This window comes from Apaloderma vittatum, unplaced genomic scaffold (genome assembly GCF_000703405.1).
Source record: "Apaloderma vittatum isolate BGI_N311 unplaced genomic scaffold, ASM70340v1 scaffold8253, whole genome shotgun sequence".
NCBI lineage: Eukaryota > Metazoa > Chordata > Aves > Trogoniformes > Trogonidae > Apaloderma > Apaloderma vittatum.
Genome location: NW_009709775.1, coordinates 122,034 through 146,547, shown reverse-complemented (window position 1 = coordinate 146,547; position 24,514 = coordinate 122,034). Strand labels below are relative to the sequence as shown.

Below are 24,514 nucleotides of genomic sequence, written 5' to 3'. Positions count from 1 at the left end.
CACTCTTGAAGCCGGAGTGTGTGTTGGCAGCAGGGAATCGTTGTTGCAGAGTAATTCCAAGCACAGAGGAGTCAAACCAAAGTTCATTTTGTTCTTTTTCTTCAAACTTACAGCTTGCTCGAGCGGGCAGGGGGTGCGTCAGCCACTTTTCTTTTGGTAGTGTTTTTAATCAATGCCTCATCTCTGTTGTAAGAAGTCTTCTGCTATATCTGAATGAAATGTCTTGCTCCTGAGACCTCTGTCTCTGGTTAGACAGACATTTTGCTTGCAGAGTAGAGCTTTCTATTAATTTTCTTTTAAATGGTGTAGCTACAGGCAGATAAACAGTGACCTGGAGTCACATTTTGCTTACTCTTCTGTGTATTTCTGTTTTAAAAAGAAATAAATGAAAATTACTGAAGTAGTCTGCCTAGCAACACTTCTCAGAAGCTAAAGACCAAAAATGGTCTTAAGACCCAGTGCAGCACTTAACTGTGTAGCTATGAGACATGTGCCCTAAAGTATGCTAGCAGTGCTTGAAGGCAGGGCTCTGTATCATTTATTCTTGACTTCTGTTGTGGCTTGCTAACTTTGGAACTGTATAGAATTACCAAAGGAACGGTGGCTTTAAGCAGCAGGTGAGGAATCCTCTGAATTCCAACCTGAAACCAGTCTCTGACCTTAGCCCAATGTTTGGGGTAGGTAAGCTATGTTTTAAATTTCTTTATATATTTAGGGTGGAAGTGGGGTTTGTAATATCTTCTCCAGTCATAAAGGCTTCATTTCATGTTTATTTGTTTCTTTCTTACTTGCCATGCAATACCTGTGCTTCTTGCACATCCTCCTTATTCAATTTGGAGAGGAAGCAAATGCAGCATTCTTACTTTGCTGTGTTGAAATCTTTGTAGCTCATTTCTAAGACCTCATCTCGAGAAGCTGCTCTGCTTCCCTGGCTCTGGCTCAGGATTGGAAAACTGAGCTGCAAATAAATAAGCATAGGCTCATCCAGAGGCCTGAGACATAGTTGGAAGGAAAAAACGAGTGAGGCTGGAACTGACAGTGCAAAGCTGTGATGAGTTAAAGACCTCATGGCACTGTGGTACAGGCATTGTCTTCAGAGAAGGGACAAGTGACTCCAGGCAGATGAGGTTTTTATCTCTTAAAGATGTTGCTTACTCCTTGGCTCTGCTCCTCAGCTGAACAAAGTGCTTAAGCACTTGACTAGAACATGCTGTTTGGGGGCATTTCACTATTTTCCTGCTAAATACCTTTATGGAATATAAAACTACAGCCTACTCAGATAATCTAGGTCAAAAAAAAAGGTTTCCTATTTTTATAAATAAGTAAATGGCAGTGTGAACCTTCTTACAGTTGTAAAACTAGAGGCAGAAATTACTTGAAAGGTGAATAACTCCTCTCCTTTGTGGTGGTGAGAAAGCAGTGCTGGCAGCACCAGAGCTACCTCTGGACAGAAGACGGGCCAGAAGTGAAGAGAGCCTCTGACTTCATGTTCTAAGGGACTGCCTTGCTGTTGGAGAGACAAAAGTGGTAAGAAAGTGAAGTCAACTGGTTAATGATTTTGCCCATCCTGTTTTCTGTGGAAAAGATATCAAGAAGAAAAGGGATGTGTGGGAGAGACAGCTCCTGGAAGTTACAGCCATGCTGGCATCTATTAGTTACATCAACAAATGTGTAAAATGTCATACTGAGCTCTAGGGTTGCAGTAACAAGTACTATCTTCTTCATAGAGATCAGGACCTAAAAGAAACAAACATGAGCAAAACTGACTAATTGCTTCTTGCAGTGGGAAGGTGCTCTTGACATCCCCTCCCTCTGTCAAACTTTATTCATTGCATCCAAGTAGAAGCAGAACACATCCTCTCATAGGATTAGGTATTCTCAGGCTTTAAGAGAATATGAAAATACAGATTTGTGGTTTATTCAAACTAGACAGCAGTCATGAAGTCAAACCATACTCTGAAATTCCAGTTGTTGTGATACTCAAGGCTTTGGTTTGGTCACTCTGACCTCACTTGCAGATGTGATAGGCTGACAGATGTGTCTGAAATTTTGTCTGAGTCATCCCTGAGTTTTTCTGGGACTCCTGGAAGGTGTTGGCAAGGCAACTGCAGAAGCTGAAGTGGCAGGGCAAAACAAAGTTAAAATCTAACTAGACAAATGTTGCAAGGTTGAATCTTTTCACCTTCCTGCCACTGAAATCTTCAACAAGTGTCTTGGGAAGCAGGTTAGATGTCAGTATGGGAATTCCTCAGACGTTAGTGGCTGATGTCTGTGTTTCTGGAATAGCCTTCATGCTGTAGCTTCAACTATGGAATAAAGCCATGTTCCTCTGAATGAGTAGTCTGGTGAGGATTAAGCACAGCATTGTTGAGCCAGATGGTGTAGCATTAATGGCCTGTGCAGTGTGGAAGGGTAGACTGGATATTAAATCTCCTTTAAACCATCGTTTTCCTTTAGATAGTATGGACTAGCAAGTTGGGGCCATAACTTAGGCTTGAGATGCCAGTACATGATGGCAGATGAACAACAAATCGAACCTTTTGTAGGACAAAGAATTAAGCACTTAATTTTAGCACCATGTGAAGCTGACTTCCAAATTTTATTAAACTAAATCAAATTATTGTTTGGCATTTGGGTGAACCTGTTCATTAGAAGAGCAGATTGCAAAGTCTTTTTTGGAAATAAAATTATAAAATTAATACTATGTAATTAATACAAACTAATAATTAACATGAACTACTGCAAGTGTAATGTGTGGCTGTTCCTAAAATAAGCACATCAAAAAGCGTGTTTTGTGCTCCCAGCCTATATTATGTGTGTTGGTACTGGGCAAACCCACTCACTGACATATATGAGCAAGTGGTGACATGTCAGTCAAAGAAAGTACAATCCCATGAAAATGGCTTATAAGCGGAAAATAGCTGCGCAATATCTAATCAGGGGAATTGAGAAACATGACAAGGTAGTTCCGAACTGTCTGAAGGTATCAGTTACTAGCCAGAAGAAATTAATCAAGGGACTGCTGTGCCTTAGAGATGGCTTTCCTCATGCCTGATGTTGAGGATCTCTGCATGTTGGAAGTGTATTCTTCTGAAAAATGTATGGTCTTGGTTGCCTTTTGCAGGCTGCATTGCATGATGTTTTGTTGAGCTGTGCTCTGAGAATCTGGGGAGGCTGTGGGAGGGTGTTGAAGAGCCCATGCAAACAAGGAGGGGAGTGTAGATCCCTCTGAAATGGAATGGGAAAATCCCCTTCCCCAGCAGGGATTTAGCAGCTACAGGAGTATGTACTTTTCTTTCTACCTAGGTTGGGTTTTTTCCATAATCCTTGCACGCAGCCGTTAGGAGGGAAGCATGCCAAGGAAATTTCAATTCATTAGTCATCCTAAAATGTGCTAGTAGTCCAATTGGTCTTGCCGGAGGTGCTCTGTTGCACATATTTCACATTAGTATTGCAGTGAGCTCCAACTTACCCTTCCAAACGTGCACACATAGCCACTAAATGGGGTATTTTGAAATAAATTTTCAGGCCATGTAAGCTTTTGTTAAACCATAGCATTCCAGCGTTGTAGTTAGTATGTTGGCTAACAGACCTATCCAAAGACTTATTTACTGTCCAGGCTGTTTTACATCACAAGAGCCATGCTTCTGTGATCTCTGTTTTTTATGGCAGTGCCTAAGGCCCAGCTGAGATCGGGGGCCTGTTGTGCTAGACATTTAGGCCTTGTCTCCAGAGAATAGAAGTCTACATAAGGGACAGACAAAGGAAACACTGTTCAAATTTGAGTGGTGGGGGAGGGGAAAGGAAGTAACCAAGACTTGGAAACTGGGGAGGGAAAATCTCCCACAAAAATAATTGGTCTGGTTCTCTGGTCTCTTAGAGAGAACTCCCCATAGCTAGGCCAGCTCCTCAGCAGCAGGACCATCCTCTTTCTCAGCTTGCAGTGAACATGCAGCCCCTGTGCTTTTTTTTTTGTGTGACTTTTCCCAAAATAAGAGAAGGAAATCAATGCATTTCGGAGGAAGGAAAGGGGAAGGGAGGGGAAAGGAGGCCATCAATCTGCCAAGAGTGAGGTCCTGCAAAGTATAAGGATGCAGAATGCCTGAATTCAGAGTTTTCTATGATGTTAGTATCAGAGTGCTTGGGGAATAGCAGTTGCCTGTGCAAAGAAAGGAGATTTATAGACAGTATCGCACTTGCGGCAGAGTCTGGTTGGGGATAGTTACAGGCAGTTCAACGCGTCTTCTTTTGGTAGCCTTGAACTGAGGAAAGGGAAGGGCTTAGTCTTGCTTGCACTCACAGGATAAGCTTAAGTGGCTCCCTGTTGAAAAGATAAACACTGTGCCTCTGTTTCATCTGTCTAACAGGTTTAGGTAATCCCTTACTGTGCTGCTTTACATGGTGCAGTATTGTATAATGGATGTGTGTTTGTAATGGAGGGTCTGCAAATCTCAACTTTTTGCCCATGGACAGCATTGCTCTTGCCCCTGTTTCATGGTTGATTTATTCCTAATGGAAGGGAATAAGCCTCACAATGACATATTTGTCTTGTCTCAGCTACGTGAAATGCGTGGAGATTGACAGCTCTTCTGTATCTCACATCATTAATTTGCCTTGCTAACCTTAATTTAGAATCAGAAGATCAGCCTCACTGATTATTGCCAGTAAATCTGTGCTTGGTGCCTGCTCTGGTTTTGTTTGGGTAAGTTTGAGGAATGGAGAGTCAGAAAATGAAAATGTTTAAATATGGGGACTTTGACTTACTGCACACTTAATGGGCCCTTCCCGGAGGCAGACCGGCAACTGAGGCTGCTGGCAACCCAGCCTTTCTCTGTGAAGGAGGTGTTAACAGGAGTGCTGCTGTTGATATCCCCATAGTGCAGGACTCAGTCCAGTCTCTTGAGGCAGAGTAGTGCTCTGCTCTGAGTCTAGGCTGCCTTTCCAGTCTGTAAGGAGCACCAAAGGCTAAATATCAGTCTTTGAAGTCAAATGTCCTAGGTGAGACAACCAAGCAGGCTGCAAAGAAATCGCATGCCTTACTACCATGTAGCAGAAACCCTGCAAAGATGCGTGGGCAAGGTGTACCATTCTTATCCAGAGGCTAAGCCAGAATGTGTAGACACACAGTTACCTGGTTGTGTGCAGAGTATTTTCTGCAATGTAAGAGGAGTGCTTTCTTTGCTGAGTGGGGGAAAATAGGTATATTACCAGAGGTTTTTGTGCCAGTGACTTTCCTATATTCACCTTCTCTTGTAATGCTGCTGATGCACTTTTTTATTAGAGCTGATGAAACCGGATACTCCAGTAAGTCCTGTGGTTTTCTGAAGTCTGCGTGGATGAGCTCAGTTTCTCCCTTTCTAATGGTGAATATCCCCTTCTGTTTTCACCTGCACAGGCTGTTCTCACTGTCTGGGTCTTCATGATGGATAAAGGCAAAAGGCAAATCATCCCTCCTCATTTTTTTCTCCTCTTTTCAGTTTTCCATGATCTGTTCAAAATGGGACCAGCTCAGCTTACTGCTGTGCAAAATAGAGTAACAAGTCTGTAGGGTTCTAAATTTCAGAGAAGCCTGGAAAAACCCTTCAGAAAACACTGAATTGGATTTGTAATCTCTTCTGGGGAGTGTCAGTGATACTACTTGTCCATGTATGTCCATGTCCTTGTTCACTGCAATGTAGTTCATTAATTGGCAGCCCACTAACGCACCGGCTGCTCTTGTAGCCTGCTATTCATCACTCTGGTACTCATTTCCAAAGCTGTCATTTCCTGCAGCCTTGTGCAGGCAGCTCTTTGAGGCTCAGCTCCCTGGGTCACTGCAGAAACACGGCCTGAATGGAGCTCAGGAGAAAAGCAGTGAAGCGGCGTCAGAGGGAGAGCAGAGCGTTCAGTTTGGCTTACATCAGTATTTGTGATAACATACCATCTGGGCTGCAATCTTGCCAGATCTAGCTAATAAATAGAGCTGGACAGAAGTTGTATTTGGACGGCAGAGCTTCAAGGAGCAGCCAGGATATGGAAATGGCAGTTTGCGAGATGGTTGTCTGAGCACTGCAGAGCAGTGCTGCTCTGCACGCTGTGCTGGGCAGTGGCAAACCTTTCCTTTCCTATAGCACAAGTATTGTGGTTCGGAAGAATCCCATAAAAGCTGTTTGTAAAAGGTGGTGTTTTTAATGTGGTGACTCAGCTGTGCTTCAGACTGAACCAATACCACCGTACCATTCTGTGATTTTGCAATTCTGTGTTTGGTTGCTTTGTCCTTTGATTTCTGCTGGATATAGTATAGCCTTTGTTCCTTTCTTCAAGCTGTTGTCCAGCTCTGCCCTGTTCTGTCCTGAGATAACAGAAGTCTACCTCAGAGGTGGCAGATGTATTTTGACTGAAATATTCAACTCCGGTATGATTTGGACTTTAGCACCTGGAGGGCTGTTTGGTACTCTGCTAGGATCATTCCTAGTCCTAGTCTAGAATCTATTTTTCCTGATTCTATGTGGTTTTGGTGATTTCCCAGTGAGCAACTGACACCATATTCTCTACAGACTTCAGAATAAGAAATTAAAACAAAAGTGATTTTTGTCAAATCTGTGCAGGAAGTAAATATTGGCTGTTCTCTGCTGCCTGTGAAGGCCATTTCCTATCAGCTGAGACTGGGGGTCTGTAACTTCTTTAAACCACTAGGAAGTAATTTGTAATCTTTGGACGAGATTACTATGAGGCCCATTTGAAAGCTTATTCATGTTTTCCTAAAGAAAGCTTGGACACAAAATGTGTTTGCTTTAAGATTAAGTCCTGTGAATGTAAAGGAAATTACTTGTGAGCCTGACTGTTGCACCCTGTTGGCTGACCACAGAAAACACAACCCCACAACTGGTAATGACTAAGAGTCTCTGCTGGCTTCTAGGGCTGAACTCCTCATGCCCTGTGGGGTGGAACACCATCTGTGTGCATGCCTGTACTGTAATCAGTTGTCTGTGGCTCGAAAAATCTGCTGCAGAAGCTGGCTGCGCTGGTGTAGCCCGTCTGAAGGCAGCGGTTACTCGTCCGCTGCCATGGGCTGGGTTTGCCCACCTGATTTCTGTATATTCTGCGCTGTGTGCTGGATCCTCCTCTGTCCATGCCCCAGGCAAACAGGTATCTGCTTGGGAGCTCTTGTAGATTACTGGTCTATATAAACATGGTGCTTACACTATCACTTTGTCAGGTTCATTAAAGCCTCGGATCTGTAGATTTCAACTGTAGATTTTCAACTTTGGGTGAAGGGAAAGAAGAAAAGAACATACTGTCCAGGGCTACTTGTTGCCCATATGAGACTTAATACACAACTTCTTATACTGGCTGTGAAGTCTGTGTGCGCTCTAGCAATCTTACCTTGCCTTGTGGTTACTAAAATCACAGAGACTATAGATGTGTGTAAGTCTACTGCTTTCCAAAGTGGGAAAAAAGGATGGCAAGAGAAAGTGAAAATTGATATATGTAGTATAATCAAAACTTGAGGTCAGGCAGGAAATCCTGTTTCCAAGCAGATCGGATGAGAAAGAGGAAAATTTGTGATTAGTAAACAGGTATTTTCTTTAATAACTGAGTTGGTACTGCGGGCCAGGTGGCAGAACCACAGTGACCAGTATACCAGTGCAAGTCAGAGAATGCTTGAAGCCATTGGGCTATGTGTGAACCTTGTTTTCCTCCAGTTGCTGTACAGCACTTAGCATTCACAGGCTTAGCAGCTCCAGCCAGGCTGCTTGCACAATATAGTATGCCCACCTAAAGATAGCTTTGTTCCTTGTGATTAATGAGATATTTCCTCTGAGTAAAGCACTGCCTCTCTTAGTTTCTTTCGTTCCTGTACTGAACAAAGGCTGTGAGCTGCAAACAGGTTGGGCTCTGTGAAATGCAATTTACATTGCACAGACAGTTTCACCATTACGTGTTCTTGAAATCACATAAAGCAGGAAAGGAGAGATTATTTAAAATTTATTTTTAGAAGGTATTAGGAAGTTTGAGCATTGGCAAACCTTTGTTTGCAACTTCTTGGGTGCTGACTGGCCTGTAGAACCAGCTGACTTCGTTGCTTTGTGGATCCCCTCATTTCAGTGATCTAGAAGCACTGGCCAACTTTGGGCATGTTAGCTGTGTGCGTTTTGGAGCTGGCCATGGGCAAATTCAGTAAGTGGTGATTTTGTCTGCTTCTGTCTCGTGGAGCCCAGGGTACTTGACAGTTTAGGGGAAGCTGGTGGCCTGGAGCGTGATGCGACTTGATCTGGGACTCACAGGCAATGTCCAAGACTCTTCCATAGCTGTTAGTGATTACACTAACTGTTAAGGTACTGCGTTTACTCCTTTGCTTTAAGGACACAACTGCTGTAATTTGTACTGGATTATATGATGGCTTTGTAGATATGTGTGCCAATTTTTGAAAACGTGTTTGGCAGATTCGTTCATTCCAGCTGTGTCAATACACAAATCTGAGGTACTTTTTTTTTTTAAACAGGGAGGGGAAGCCCCTGGGTAACAATTGGACCGTAGCAAATATCTGCAGATACAGCACTTGGAGTTTGTAACTATTAGTTTGTATTAGCAAAAGCCAGAGATAAACTGTGTGCTTTACTTAACTCCCCCCACATATACACACGCATACGCAAGAAGTCACAACTGTAATAAGTGATAAATATGTAAGTATTTTGCCAAATACGCGCCTCCGGAAGGCTTGTCACCTTCTAGCTATAAGATTTGAAAAAATACAGTAATGTGGTATTTCCTAGTTGTCTAATACTTTGAACATCCATCGTCTCTACTAGTGATGTAACCTATAAAGTATTAGAGCTGAGTTGTATATTATCCAGTTTTCTCTTTTCCCGTGAACTTTTCCCATGTTCTGAACACTTTAATTTTTTTCCAGAAGTACAAGAAAACGTGATTCCAATCCCAGTAGAAGACTAGGGTAATATGTATTTGAATGCAGAGGTCAGGGTGTGAATTTCCACATATATGCATGTGTGTTTATGCATATAATGTGATGTGAAACCAATCCAAGCAATCTAGATGCTTAAGCCAGAATCCGAGACTCACTTTGGGACTCTCTATCAAGCACTTATGTACACACCTAGTCAGCTGCTTTTAGTCCAGGAAAAACCTGTGTGGCAGCAATAACTGGGATATTTATTTACATGTAGTGGGCCCTCTGTGCCAGCCAGCTCTGCAACCAGAGGAACTGGAGTACAACAGCAAAGGGATATGCTAAAAGCACAGCTGAGAAATCTCTGTCTACCAACACTACAAGATTAATAGTAGAAGAGGTGGAGGCAGAAGACAGACTAGAAGGATTAGGATAGCAAATCCATAACCATATAGACTTGAAACAACTAGTTATCTAATAGCCAGTCATTGTAGGAAGGAACTCTATTCTCTCCCTCACCCCAAACTCTGGGATTTACTTTGATTTTGCTTGAATTCAATAACACCTCAGGCAGTGCAAGGAATGCAATTCCCTGTGCTGCTGCTGACTCCTAAGCATTTGCAGTTACTGTCAAGTATTGGTGGAGAACAGCAAACTGTGGTCTTGGTTCTTGGCCTCTTACTCCAACTTTTAGCTCCATAAGGTAAAGTGCTGTTAACTTAATAGCCAAAGAATTTTATCAATGGAGTCCAGCCTTCCAGGAGTCCCACCTCCTGCTCACTGTCTTCTCCTTTACTTAAGGAAGCCCTCTTAACAAGTGATGTTTCAAACACCAAATTAAGCAAAAGCTGTTGCAGTGTGTACTCTGACGAGAACACAACTTGGCTTTCAGACCCTCCCCAAGGAGGGAGAGAAAAGTATTTCCACAGGCACCTCCTCAAGGTTGGTTTCCTATTATGATTTTGTAGGGACTCCTGTAAATTTTAGTTGAAGACCAGAGCAAGGCACAGGAGTGTTGTAGCCTCTCTTCCTTCCTTCTACAATGTGTTCTTTCCACTAAATAATAAAACTGTTACTGTGGTTTAGATATTGAGGGTAGCTTGGTGGACAGAACATAGCCTGTGACTGCATGACTGCTGTTGAACAGCAGTCAGGTGTGCGGTTTTATAATGCGTGTTGTCTCATATTTGATGTCAGGAGCAAAATGTTTACTTATTACTGTTCAAATCTTAATTATTTTCTTTAAGAAGCTCATACTCCTTAAAAGAAAAAAAGAAGAATTTCTATATGGAGTTTTTATATTTGTAATTCTTCATTCAGTTTTTAATGCTCTGTAGAAAACCTGTTTTTTTAACCCATTTTCCCATGCTGGGCCACCAGGAAAGAAGTGATAGGTGTGATCCTTTTTTCAGTTACTTCACATAAGAAAGCTAACAACTCTGCCCCATCACAGTGCTGTGGGGCTCTTGGGGTATTTCATGGACAAATTTAGAAGCCTTGTGGAGTTATGCAGTAACTGGGGACAGTGAATTTTATTCCTGGGTTCCTAAAGTGATGTGTGGTACCTAGAGCGCAGCCACAGTAGTTGCAAGCAATGTGACAAACTTCGCTCTTAACTGTGAGAGCAGGTGGGCACAGATATTTAGGAAGGGCTCCTATGGGAAGTGGGGTTGCCTGTGCTCCTAATGTGTAGCTCTAGGATCTGAGCTTGCTGGAAGGACCATGACACGTGCTTGAGCTGGAATTCTAATGTGTGGCCCAGTCTGCTTTGGATATGGCACATAAAGGGCTGTGAGCCTGTGCTATGGATCTTAATGATGTTCAAGCAGGATGTCTCCCACAAGCACATCTTTCTTCTTTGAGCCGTCTTTGAGCCCCACTTCCATCTTTAAAAGGAGACAAGCGTGCCTTTGCGGATGAGTGGTGACTGCAGCGAAGTCTGCAGTGCACACAGGCTGAGAAACATTATGTGTTTAAAGATGAAAGCTGCCTTTAATATTTCACCAACTTCAATAATTTATCCTGAGATGACAGCCTTAGTCTGCTGTGCAGTGACTCGCACACAGACTTCTGTACCCCCAAACTGTAGTCAGCACCATGCTATGAAGAACACTTGCATGTATCTCCATATTTTAAATAAAGATGCCTCTTCTCTGAATTGTAAGAACAAAATGCTCAGAAATCGGACACTGGCCTTCATATGAATTCAATGCTTTCAACCCAGCACCTTTGCCAAGTGTGTGAGTCTGAAGCAGCCTTTTACAGAGAGCAGAGCCAGCACGTGCGGCGTTGGTATCTAACAGCATATGGACACTGTACTCCATTTATAGAAAGTGGGAGTGAGAGTACTCTTGCTGCAGAAATTCCGTCTTGCAAAATGCTACTCCTAATGCCTTTGTACTTGTGCTTCTGCATATTCTTTGGAGATCTGTCTGAGGCAATTACAACTGAATCTGAGGTACTTACCAAATATACATGTACCAAATATACATGTACTGTGTGGGAAGAGCTCAAGTGGAGAGAAAAAGCAAGTCCCTTCATCTGCGCTGCAATACTCTTGCCTTAGCTATTTTTTAATGAAGCAGGTCACATCTCTGAACAAAAATAATTGCCAGTTGGCATGAAAAGGTCTATGTGTCAGGTTTGGAAGTGACCTGTTTGCATCTAGTACTGCTTTGTAGGACAGCTGAGGTTGTTAGATCAAAAAAAACCCTCAAGAGATAGTTCCAAGGCAGAAGGACGTTAAAGGGAACAGCTCTCTGAAGCCCAAAGAATGCATGTCAAATGCTACTTGAGAGACTCTTGAGAGGTAGAGTGTTATTTAAGTATTTGTTTAGAAGAATGTGTAGCCCACTCATGCAAAAGAGATTCCCATTCCCTTTTACAGTGTTGCTATCCTTCTTGTTTACTAAAGCTCATAAATTGACAAAGTCTATAGAGAAATTAATGCACAATCCTGGATTTATTTTTTCATTTTTTTTTTAAAAATGTGATTTGTATCATTTTATGATTAGGCAGACTTCAACAGGAATAGTTAATTTTCACATTGATGTAGAAGGGACTATATTGAAGCATGGTTTGGAGAGGATGCATGTAAACATATGCAAAACTTGTATCAAAAGTAGTCCTTTAACTATGTTCTTGTAGTTTCCCATGGTGTGGGTTGTAGATAACAATTATTTTGCTTTGGAAGTTTTGGGGTTTTTTGGTCTTTTTAAAAAAAGCCTTTTGGGGAGAAGACTGGGAATACAATTAAAAACAAGAACGTGATTTTTAGAATCAAAGTATTTTTATCATTTTTTCACTCTCCAGCATGATCAATCTACTTTGCAATCATCATCTTGCCATGTGTATGTGTGCATGGCAAGTGGGACCTTTCATCTCTCAGTAACTGTTTAGCTCCATGCTGAAAATGCCAGGGAGTTTCAGAGCCTAGATGGACTCTTGAATGTAGAGACATCTTGACTATTACACCTAGGGATATTGAGAGATGCCAACCGAAGGATCAACATGTGTGGAGAGAGAATTACAATCCTACCTTAAAAATTTACATTCTTGGATTGGTATTGCGGTAGGATTTGGAGTAACGCAGCAAAGCTTGAGCTGAGCTTGGTCTAGGCTCAGTTGCCGCAGTTCCCTGTGTGCCTTCTGAGAAGCTTAAACTCCTTTTGAATGCTCATCAGGGTTGAGGGCTGATGAGTGTCAGTCTAGACATCCATGCCATATTGACTTTAGAGTTGCATTTTAATGCCTGAGAGATAGGGGTATCTGTAAGGGTTAAGTCAAGCTGTAAAGCACTGCTTAATTTTTACAGATGGTGTGAGTGCAAAAGTGAACCTCAGACTGGCTTGGCAGTGCACAGAGATAACTTTACATAATTCCCTGCAGATGTTGCTGCAGAATGGTTTTAATAATGAATTGTGAAGTCAAGCTCAACTCCAGCATAGAGGAAGAACTCAAAATAAATGCAGTGTTTTGTTCTGTGTTTCAAAAGCAAGTTTTCTGACAGCATTTCTGTGATGTTTTGGTTTGGAAAAGATGGCAGAGGAGGGAACAAGGTAGTTTGTGCCATTATAGCCTTGGCTCTCTGCAAACAAAGGACAATCTGGCTAACGTCTGCAAACCAGGAACCCCCATGTACCTGAGAGTTGGGGGGAAAGGGTGGTGGGACCAAATGGCAGCTTCCCTAATGCTTCTAAGGAGGGGATGGTGCAGGGCAAGTACTTCATGATCATCTGGGCAGAGTTCTGCAGTTTGTGGATGTCATGCACTGACTTCATTGTGGAACTTGTCTGTGCTTCAACCATTTTCTTCTAGGAGTTTGTCAATTCTTACACTATGCTGTAATTTCCTTTCTGTGGGGTTATGGCTTAGATGTGCCATCAGATTCAGATTTTTGCCCCATAAGAAGTGAGCTGCCTCTGCAACGTCTGCTCGGCCACTCTTAAGAGTTTGCATGTCTTGCTTTTGAAGGTCTGATTTTGATTTCTCTGCTGTGGGGGGTTGCTGCTGGAAGTTTCTCAGGCTTCTGGATTGTTCGAGTTGTTTAAGTAAAACATACCCTTTTTCTGTGGACACGCTATCCCAGTGAGATGCATTAAAGCCTTTCTTTTGTCCTTCAGAGAAGCAAGCTTGAAATGGGAGAAGAGCATTTCAGAGCAGGGGCTGGTTTTCTCTGAACCCGGACAGATGCGGCTGATTTCTCACTAGTTATGGAGGTTTCTTATTTATGCTTTATCCTTGTGCATAGTTCATAAAGGAAATCTTTAGAAAGAAAGTATAACTTTCCTGAGCTCTGTGGTGATAGGAGCTTTAATCATAGTGTCGGCATGCAGAATCAAAAGCAGCTTAAAACTTCACTTAGATGTTACATGCTCTGTCTGCACATTGATATGGATTTGTTTGAATTACTTGACTGTGTAACCTACCTCCAACTGGTATGGGGGAGCCTGTTTGTAAGATCGGTGTAGTTGTGAAGTTTCCCTACCAAGGCCTTTCAGGAGCTGAGAATGGCAGCAAGGAGGCACAGTGATATGGAGGAGGCATGTGTATGTGTGCCCAGATGCGGAGATGAGGGGTTACCCTTTAGCAAGGAGCCCTGTTTTAGACAGATGGAGACTCAGCTACCCTGTGGCCCCAAATGCAAAACCTTAAACTCAACTCCGAGGCCGTGGTACAGCCCAGTGAGCCAAACCAGAGGAACTGTATTGCAAAATGGTCTAGCACTGGGTCAGAGTCAAGGCTTGTGAATCTAGCCCTCCAAAGACAGTTTTACCATAGTTTGAATTTTCCCCAAGCAGAGTTTTTAAGTGTAGGCAAGTCTGTTTTGTGTGATTGTGTTGAATTTCTTTCTGAGGAAGAGTTTACATAAACCATTCAAATCTAATTGATATCAGCTGAAAGCCAGCTTCTGACATTTTGTGCCTAATTGTAAGTGTATGTTAAACTGTGCTTGCTACCCATGTTGATACGTTACTAGTAAAATAAGGAACAACCATGAAGATGTGTTTTTGAAACGGTCTGGCAGATCCTGCGTGTTTGCTGCTGTGGGCTTCGTGGCAGGAGAATCCACCTCCTGCTGAGGGAGAATAACTAAATTTAAACTTTCCAACCATGAGCCTTGTGAAGCAAAGTTTCCAATCCTCTGCTGGGCCAGAAAATGGAAAGCCATGTCTGAGTTTTGAGGGTAAATAAATTAAGCTACCTAGCAGCTGTGCGGTGGCAAGTGAGGGGTTTGTTGCTTGGGGCACATATCTCCCAGCCACAGGCCCCAGGGAGGAAAACGAGGGTTTGTAACTGCTGTCCTCTGCTAAAGTCTTCCGTGACAGGATTTGGAACGAATTTGGGTGACTTCTAGCGTGAACACTTGAGCATTGTTTCAGCTGGTTTATTTTCTTTCTCTCTCTTTTTCTTTGCTTTCTCTCTCTTTTTCTTTGCTTTCTCTCTCTTTTTCTTTTCTTTCTCTCTCTTTTTCTTTCACTTTAGAAAAGCTGCATCGCAGTGGAACTCTGCAAAGATTCCCTTTCCCTTGCCAGGGCCAGGGCTGTGTACCCTTCACACAACTCAGGTCTTTTCTCCACTGTAGATTACCTGGGTTTTGTGCTCCGTCTATTTACAGACTAAGCTGGCTCGTCTCTGCCTTTGCTTATCCCAGGCAGGCTTGGGAGTCTCCTGTGGAATTTGTTGGGTTTATGACAACCATTAAAGTCTGTAAACTGTTTGGAGGTGCATGTACAAAAATAGCTATTTTCTCAACTGCCTTTGGGGAGTCTGGAACACTGATGTTGAACAATAATTTGTGTTGTTCTGACAAAGCAACTTGCAGTTTTTGGGGAGACTGGGAGATTGTAGATACCAGCAGAAATGGTTTACCTGCTTGGCCTTTTATTGTCTTATATCTTAACCCTGATTTTACCTGAATGGAACAGAATCTAGTTGTGCTCAGATCTGAGAGCAGCGAGCTCTTGGGTGAGGGAGTTTACGTCAAAACCAGTGGAGGATTCAATAAATCAGTGAAGCCAAGAAAGAGGCAAGGTTGTGGTTTGGATGCGTTTAACCTAAAGATGGCTCACATGTAATTTTATTCATCCATTATTTCTGTATAGTTGGTGAATACTTAACATTTTATTTAGGTACTGGTAAAAACTGGAATGTTCAAGTGAGAAGGTAAATAACTGGTGCTTATGGCCTGAAGTCAGATTTCAGTTAGCTTTTCTCTCGTATTTCTGTTCTGTGGGCAGTACTTTTCAGCTTTCCAGGGCCCAGAATTCAGGTCATGTTTGTTAAGCACTTACTATTTTGCATGCTGTTCTGCAATCTGCCCTTTTACTAGAGGGCCTTTCCTATTTCCATCTTTTGACTTCTGTAATACCCCATATTAGGATTTAAGCAATATTTGCACAATTTTCCATACATTCACACATACACACCTACAAAGTGTTTTGATACTGTAGATGTACGTGTTGCAAGATGTGCTTTGAAAAACTGAATTGGAGACCTTGAACCCAAGTTGTTATGGATAGACTTCAGGCTTTTTATAAAATAAACTGATGCTTGCTCCATTGCAACTTTTTTTACATTAATCCTGTCTGCCCACTCACTTACCACTGTGAGAGTATCTGGTAGAAATGGTGTAATAGGACTAAGACCCCCTCTCCTTTGAGGAGGCTGCAGCATGATTCAAACCTGCACTGAAGCTGCTGACTATGTGCCACCTTCTCAGTAGCATCTTGCTATTCTTGTCTCTCTTAGTATTGACTGAGAACATATTTTACTTCTTTTTGTAGGTTGGTGGTTTGTGAGCACAGCAGAAGAGCAGGGCTGGGTCCCTGCTACGTACCTGGAATCCCAAAATGGAACCAGAGATGACTCTGACATCAACACGTCCAAGCTTGGGGAAGGTATGGAAAGTGTTTCATTGTCGATAGGAAACTGTTACTCAGTTGCTTTATGCTTTTCTCCCCACAGAAAAGCTTTGAAAACTTGTGCTGCAACTTGTAGCTGTTAATCCAGTGCAGTAACCTCTTCCATTAGTATCAGTAAAAAAATTGTTGCAGACAAAATACTAAAGTACCATGCCTGTAATCCATTTATGACCACTTGGGTTATCAGTGTGACAAAATGTTCAAAAGCTGTAAAGGTGCTCATTTTAATACCTTTATAAAGCGTACAAACAACTTAAATGCAAGTCCAAATGATATGTTCTGGTAGAGGTCCTGCACCCTCATGTCCATGGAAGGACAGAACTTGCGTGGCTTTTTTGCAGAAATTATACAAGTGAGTCCTTTTAATTGGAAAAAGATGCTTGTTAGAGCCATAGGCCATTAAAAAGAGTGAGATTTAACTTTAATGGTTGATTCTCATTACAATTTGCTTCTCATTACAATTTTTTTTAATTAATCCTTGAAACTAGTTTCACTGCTGTTTGCTGTGGTCTATGATTGTGTGGAAAGGTATTTTTATTTGGTGTGGTCTCATTCTATTAAAACAAAGATGCCATTTGTCATGTATATGATTTAGCTGCCTGGTTTTTGGCTAAGGATGCTTAATTCAGGTTCCAGAAATGGAACAGTGCAAACTCACATGTTCCTCTGTTCCATTATGAAAGACTAACCACATCTTAATGGACTTCTCATGTAGCAACTGTGTGCAAAGGACACTTCTGGTATGATTTCCTCCATTCTAATGAATCTCTTGCTAAATTTCTACGTGCTCTTGACGTGACACATATGTAAAACGTATGTGGAAACTCAGCTGACCTTACCTTAACACAGGCAGGAGGCCTAGAGATGTGTCGGAGTGACCATCTGGCCATTAAGATAGTGCACAGGCAAAACATAACTTTGTGCTGGGCCTCACGGGTGACATCTGTGGCTTATTGAAATCTTGGGCTCTGTAACTCATTTTCCCCTGCTCAAAGCTACCCATATCCTGGGTCACTTAGGGTTTAGAGACAGACTGGCAGGCCAGGAACCAGTCTGGTGTGATGCAACATCTTAACGGATGCAAAAGCAGTTATTAAAGAATCCATGTTAGTAAAGAACAAAAACTTGCTACTTTTGTCTGAAGGAGTTGAAGAATGCCTTGTCTGCTGGTCTGTAGCTTCCTCCCTTTTCCTGACTCTTAAATATGGTGCATGCTTGACAGCCTTATTGCTTAAACTGCTTTCGTGTCAAGCTCTCCTCTGCCTTTCATGTTGCTCTCTGGAGTGTACTCTGCACAGGGCTGTTGCCTCACAGTGGTCTTCCCTGGGTAATGGAAAATCCATCAAAAGTTCCTTATCTTTTTCCACTCAGTCCTCTTTAATCCATTACACTGGTCTCCTCAGCTATGGTCAGCAGTCATGCTCCCGCCTTACTCCACATCCAGATACGCTGAAACCTGAGACCATTCTTCCCTTTCTGTTCAGTTCCATCTCAGTGACAAATCTAATTGCATTACCTCTGCAGCTGCTTTGATGTGCCCCAGCTTTTGCTTGCTTTTCAGTAACTTTATGTTATTAAACACATAAGCTGGGGTTTTTCTTCGTTTTTCCCCGCTCCAGTTCCTCCTCACTTGGGCTATTCTTCTCCTGATGGTTATTCTGTAAGAGAGGAAACAACTCGCATTCACTCTCTTAAAGAAGAGTGTATGAAAGTGACCATACTTACATAAAAACCTTGCCAACTCTCAGTAGGCAGGAGAAAGGGGCTCCAATAAAACTGAGAAGGAAGGCACTTTAACTGGATTAAGTGGCCTGTCCCCTGGATTTAGAGTTCATACAAATTTCAGAGCAACTCCTGGATATGTTGACTGCCTGCAACTCTGCAATCTGCACTCTGCCTGCTTTGAAAGAGCAGAAACACTGGTATAGGGAGTTTTTGTAACAGCCTCTTGGCCCTCTCCATTTGCCTGCAACAAGCCCACAAGCCAAGCAGACCCAGAGTTCTGCTCTGCTGTGACAGGCCCTTGTAAAGATAAGAAGGTGCTGAGTGCAACATACAAATAATGTTGCCTCTGCATAGCAGTAATATTTCCATATGTCTCTGTTTAAATAGCCTGTTCCCCAAGAAAGACAAAAGTGTTTCCTCCCTGTGTCTGAGCCTGCACATCTTTTGTCAGGATGGGGGAAGACAATTAACTGCTACCTGGGCCTGTGTTTAGACCGACACAGTCTTACAAGGCTTGGAAAACATTCAGAAAGCAATCTAAAGGAACTTTTGCAGCCACAGAAGTTGTTAAAGTAAACATCTTAAAATAGTCTCTGGGAAGGTTTAGACACTTGTTGATAAATAATGTTTCTGGTGGCTAACTGTGGCATGACCAACCAAGCCCAAGTCTGGGATCAAATGGCAAAAGACGGTATTGTTGAGGAGAAAAAAACCCAACTGACTTAAACAAAAGCATCATTGTGATATAGAAGGGCTATCACTGAGGACAGTCGTGTTGTGAGGAGGATATGATGTGGCATCTGTGTGACCCACTGTGTTCACTGGGTGCTCCTGGATGGCTGAATACTCAAGACTCCTGATGCGAGCTGGGACCTATGGGTGACTGCTCTGTGTTGGCACATGAAGCAAATTTCAACCCCTTCCACACCCCTCCTTCCTGCAAGCTTTTAAGTTCAACATCTTTAATTTCCTGCATTCTTGTATAGAAGCCTTCTAATGCAGACAGCCTTATTGTGAATTTACCTTTGGCTTCTCTCTCTGCTCTAATCTGTATGTTTAGTGACGTGTCCTGTGTTGCCTCTTGTGCAGTGTGTTTGTAATTTGGAGAAAGCCACCAGGTTAAACCAGTTGGTAAGAAAAATACAACCAGTAAGGAGTAAAGATGGCTCATCTTTTGTACCACCATAGGCTTCCAAGAGGATCACTGATATCTGTTGGCCAAAACCACAACGATCTATGAACTTGAAACCTAGCTCCTCTGAAAATCTGTGCAATAAGCAGAATTGAGGGGTTATTAATTGTGTGATATCAGAGTTTAGGAATAGCTTCCCAGCATCACTAGCAAAACAAATGTGTCTGCACCCTTGCAAGAGCTGAATTGTAATGTTTTGCATAGCTTTGTGGCAGCACCAAGCACCCTTGCACTAGCTGCCAAAGTAGCATGGAAGACCTTGAAAGGAAAAAGGGAAGTGTTTGTCTGTATTTCTTTGCCAGTCCATTGATTCCTATGTCATTCACACCTTCACAAGCAGAAGAATGAACTGAGTACATTTTGACATATGCAATCCAGAAAATGTGGTGTCCTCTGTGCACAGCTGCTCTCACAGTGCCATTTCCATAGGTGTCTTGTCTTTGTTTATATTTTAAGCATAAATTATTGTTTCAGTGTGTAACTAATTCTCATTTCTTGCTTGTTAGCTTCTTGAGCCTTGCAAGGTTTAGGTTTTTCCTTATTTTTATGATCAGTGTGGTAGAAGTTAGACTCATGAGAATTAGCTGTGGCAGTGACTGAGTTGCATGTTGCAAACAAGGAGACATTGGATATTTTTTTTCCTTGTGTTTTCCCTGAGTGCTGCTGTTACAAGTGAACTTACATAAGAGAAGCTGCCTTTTTTTTTTTTTTTTCTATTCCCCCTGGATTTTGTTTATAGTGTGATAATTTGCTTAGAGAGAGTTAGAGCCCTGTCGGGTTTGATGTCACATGCAACAGACAATATTCCAAGGATCATGCAGCCTTACTAGGACGTGCAACAGCAGTGATGTTGATCTCTCCTGCCACTACAGATTCCTTAGACAAGTTGTCTTCAGTTGTACAGCTTGTTTTGCAGTGTTTTTCACAAAATGGTAGGGATTGGAAGGGACCTGGAAAGATCATCTAGTCCAACCCCCCCCATGTATCTTTTATGTATCTTTTGGGGAATTTTTTAGAGAAAGCCAATGGCAAAGGTGGCAATTTATGACAGTTCCATATCTTCCTGTTGCTTAGGCTCAAGAAGCTAACTTGTTTCACCGTACTATATAAACTAAAACAAAATGTCTGCATCCCCCTTAACCCATTACTGCTAACAAGACTAGTGCTGGTAAATGCTGTGTTTTATTTTTATTCCTCACCCTCCCATCATTTTTTCTTTTACTTTTTTTTTGTTTCCATCCGTGTTCCAAACTAGTTTCTAAGCGACGCAAGGCTCACCTGAGACGCCTGGACCGGCGATGGACGCTGGGCGGGATAGTCAACAGGCAGCAGAGTCGAGGTGAATTAATAGCGTCCTATGGCATTGGTCCCCAAGGATGCATCAAAAGCCATGCTGCAGCATTTGTTGTTGTGTTCTGGGGTCTGCACCTTTGGCACTCTGGCAGAGAGAGGCCAAAGCTCTGAAGTTCAGATATGGATTTCATACACAACATCTTGAGGGTGTCTCGAAGCCAGGTTTAGGCACCTCAAGAGCTGGAGGCTAATAGCCAAGGATAACTCTGTAGTCTGACTCCTTGTGCTGCTTGGGGAAGTTCACATCTGTTGTCTTTTAACTTTGGGCATATTCATACTCAGTCTTTCCTACCTCATTAAGGACAAGTAATACTTTCAGGGCTATTAAAATGAGAAGAATGCCAAAAAGCCATGGTCAGAGATGTACGCACTGGAAAAGTGCTTGGGGTGGAAAGATGAGAATCATTCCAGTTTCAGTCCCCTCTTCCTTCCAGGCAGGGCTTGGTACTAAAGGCAGACTTCTTCATAACTTTTGGGAGCTTTTGGTGTCAGTCCTAGGTGTTTAAAATATCATCAGTAGCAGCAGTATTTTCTAGCTTTGCTGGTCTGACAGGGAGCATGGTGAGGTGGGAGGAACACCTTGTGTTCTGAAGTTGTATTTGGGTGAAGTCTGAGTAATCTTCCAAACCAAGCATTTCTCCAGAAATCATCTGACCCAAAATAAAGGTATGCCTTTCTGTCCCCTTCTCCCTTGCTAGCAAGATTGTCCAGATGTGGTGTTCATTGTACTTTCAAAAGGAAGGGCTTGAGGGGAAGCACCATTTGCATCTCTGTAACTTTCAGACAGCCTTACTGGGGGACTGGAACCGAATGCAAGACACGAGGGAAGCTTCCCAGTGGAGGAAAGGGTGCCTTTTCCTGCTAAGAAGAGAATGTACTTTGAAAATAGCAAATTTGTCTTCTGGATTTGGTGGCAGTTCTCTGAGCAGACTTGTGTGTTAAGCACATGCAACTTTTCAGTGACCTTTTGCCTTTGCTTCAAAGTATTATTGAGGAAACCAAAATAACAAAGACGACTGTTCTTCCTACTGTAGCTTGACCCTGCAGCAACTGGAACTATCCTCACAAGACAAAGTCTTGCTTCTCAGTCACCAAATATGCCCTGAAGGCACCAAAACCACCCCCAAACCGTAAGCACACATGCTGGCTTTGGAAAAGAAATTGTGTTTATTTCTGTACCCCAAGAGTTTGGGAGCTACTTATTTTGCTTTGTCAAACTCTGCCAGATACTTCCTGGCAATGTAACAGGGAGAATTTCTGGGAATCAGTTTTCTTAACAATTTGTTTACTAGTTTAAACAAATATATCCTTCCATATTTGAAGAATATTGCAAACAAAGCTCCATAAGATGTTCAGACTGCATGATCAGTCCTTTAGCATAGTCTGTTGGTAAAACATAAGGACCTAAGATGCATTCCCAGGGTTTCCCTCCTGCACTCTTATGCCCACCATCTGTGTGTGTCTTCTCCAGACACGCTCTCTGACCAGTGTCATAGTGTCTTCCTTGGCAGTCTTCCCCACAACAGGCTCCCCGTGTCTTTTCCATTCCTGCCTTTTTCTTGCCCCATAAGAGTTTCTTACCTGTTAAGCCTAAGCAATGCTGAAATTTTGTGTGTTGGAGAATACGCGCTTTATCTCAAACTAAATCTTGGCATTTGAACTTGGCACAAACTGCAGCATCTCAAGGTTTGGGGCACCCACCATGGCTGCTTTTATAAGCACCAAACTTCAGCTACAGCTAGCCAAGCTGGCTAAAAATAAGCGGTTAAATTCCATCTGATATAGTAGATTAGGGGGCTCTTACAGGAGCAGGCTCATTCGAGGTAAAGAAAATGATTTGAATACTTGGGGACAGGTTAGAGACAGTGGTGCTTCATCATCTGGCATAGCTGTAGCCTGAACAGACATACGCGCCTTCCAGACTGTAGCTGTTGAAAGAATGAGTCTCTCTGGGTGTCCATCCTGCTGTTCTCTAGCAGATCACAGTTTATGTGAGGTCAGGAGAGATTTTTTTCCTCCCTTCTTTCTCTTGCATCCCAGCCCAAAAGACTTCTAACAAGGCCAAATTTGGGTGGGTTTGCACTGAAATGACAGAATACATGAAGTGTCTATACGCACTCCCCTGCCAGCCTTCAAGTCCCGGCTCCAAAGCCCAGAAGAACTAGAGCTTCTCAAACAGGAGGTTGCCAGAATTGGTCAATGCAGGCAAAACAGCTTCCCCTCCCCCACTTGGCCTCTTCCTTGGAAATAAATTCAATTAAACATTTTGGCTGAAATTCTTCCCACCCAGCGATATGCTGCTTGAGATAGTCCCTGCTCTTGGAAGGGTTAGCTCTGAGAGTTCACTGGAGTTTAAAAGTAAGCTGTAAAGGGTGCTTCCCTTTATGTTTGCGCTTGTGTACCACTAATAAGCATTTTTACCAACTAGGTCTATGACAGAATCACTGAAAAGCAGAAATTAAGGGAGGAATTAAGCATTGTTTCTGAAGGCCAGGATCTTTTTAATGAGTTGGTTATTAAACACACTATGAATGCCCGAATGCAGAAGGGATGGGTGTTCGCTTCCCTGTTACAGACTGCCTAATGGGGGAGACTTATCAGGGGTAGCATATGGTTTATTTATTTCTACCTTTTCCAAAGCCAGTTTGAAGAAGCTAAGCATCTCTGAACTTTAGATATTTGGGAGCAGCGTTACTGGGTCTGTGAATAAGAGACATGAAAGACAAATTATTGAATATTATGGTAGTGCTCTTTTTTTAAAGCTGAAAAAAAATCTGCAAAGAGAGCAGCTGTAGTCTGTTTCTAGAAAGAGAAACAGATGACATTTGTGCTGAACTTTTCTCTTTAAATTGGTCCATGGTGTGCCCAGATCTAAGAGATTACATTGGTTTATGTTTCTTATGTAGCTGCAGAACTTTCGGGGGGTTTTATTGTTTTGGGGGTTTTTTTGAATGTTAAATGTTTTTAAATGTGATACAGTTTCTAAACTTCTATCTATACATTACGAAATTCTAATAATACAGAGAGTGAGGAGAAGTTTGAACAGTTAGAGTTTTCCTCAGTCCTGACACTTGTTAGACCTGAAAGCTGAAGAGTTCATGTTCTCTTGTACTAGGTAAAATGCAGATTTTACACATGCATTTATTTGGAACTTTCCATGGAAGAGAACTTAGCATTGTTTACAGGCTAATTTCATGAGAAATCATTTGTGCTATTATTGATTGGAAAAAGTGAGGGTTTACATGCCTGTTTTGCATGTCAGATATCTGACACAAATTATTGCTGCTTTGGTTTTGTTCCCAACATTTACGACTGGAGCTGTTAAAATGCAGGAAAGCACTTTAAAGTTATTCATATCAATAACAGAGTGACATACAGGCTGGATTTTGACCAAAGGAGCCTATTACACAGAATCACAGGATGTTAGGACTTGGAAGGGACCTCAAAAGATCATCTAGTCCAGCCCCCATGCCAGAACAGGATATTATGTAAAAGTAGCTGCTAACACAAGAAATAAGCTATTCAATGAAAGAGTTAAAGTTGAAACTTGGAAACCAGAGGTCTTCCTACTGCTTGCCTAACTTATAGAGGGGGCTTAATGGGGAGAGATGGCTGAGACATAGGGCAAAGGCAGCCATGTAACCCAGTGGTCTTGAACACAGTTTTGACCTGGTCTGGATATTGAACCCCATCTCCTGGCCTGGGTGGGTCATTCTGCAGCCAGTTTTCTAGCTGTGGAAAGAGCCCTTGGTCAGTACTGGTAATCCAGCCTGCCTGGTGTGCTTGTGCACTCATACCCTTTCCTGAATCCCACCAGAGCTGCTCTGCCGTCTTTGGCAGCCCCCTCATTACCCACAGATTACCCACAGGCCTTCTCCTGTTGTTTTCACTCTTTTTCCCTGCTTGTCCTTGATGCTGGTGAAGTGTTTG

General features: G+C 42.5%; 1 protein-coding gene across 1 annotated transcript in view; it reads left to right on the top strand.

Moving 5' to 3' along the window:
- The window catches only part of SH3PXD2A (SH3 and PX domains 2A), a 72,487-nt gene that overhangs the window by 28,138 nt on the left and 19,835 nt on the right, over positions 1-24,514 (top strand). Inside the window, exons 3-4 of the mRNA XM_009867053.1 lie at positions 16,177-16,290; positions 20,487-20,570. Of these exons, the coding sequence (XP_009865355.1) occupies positions 16,177-16,290; positions 20,487-20,570 (198 nt within the window). The remainder of the gene's footprint in view (positions 1-16,176; positions 16,291-20,486; positions 20,571-24,514) is intronic.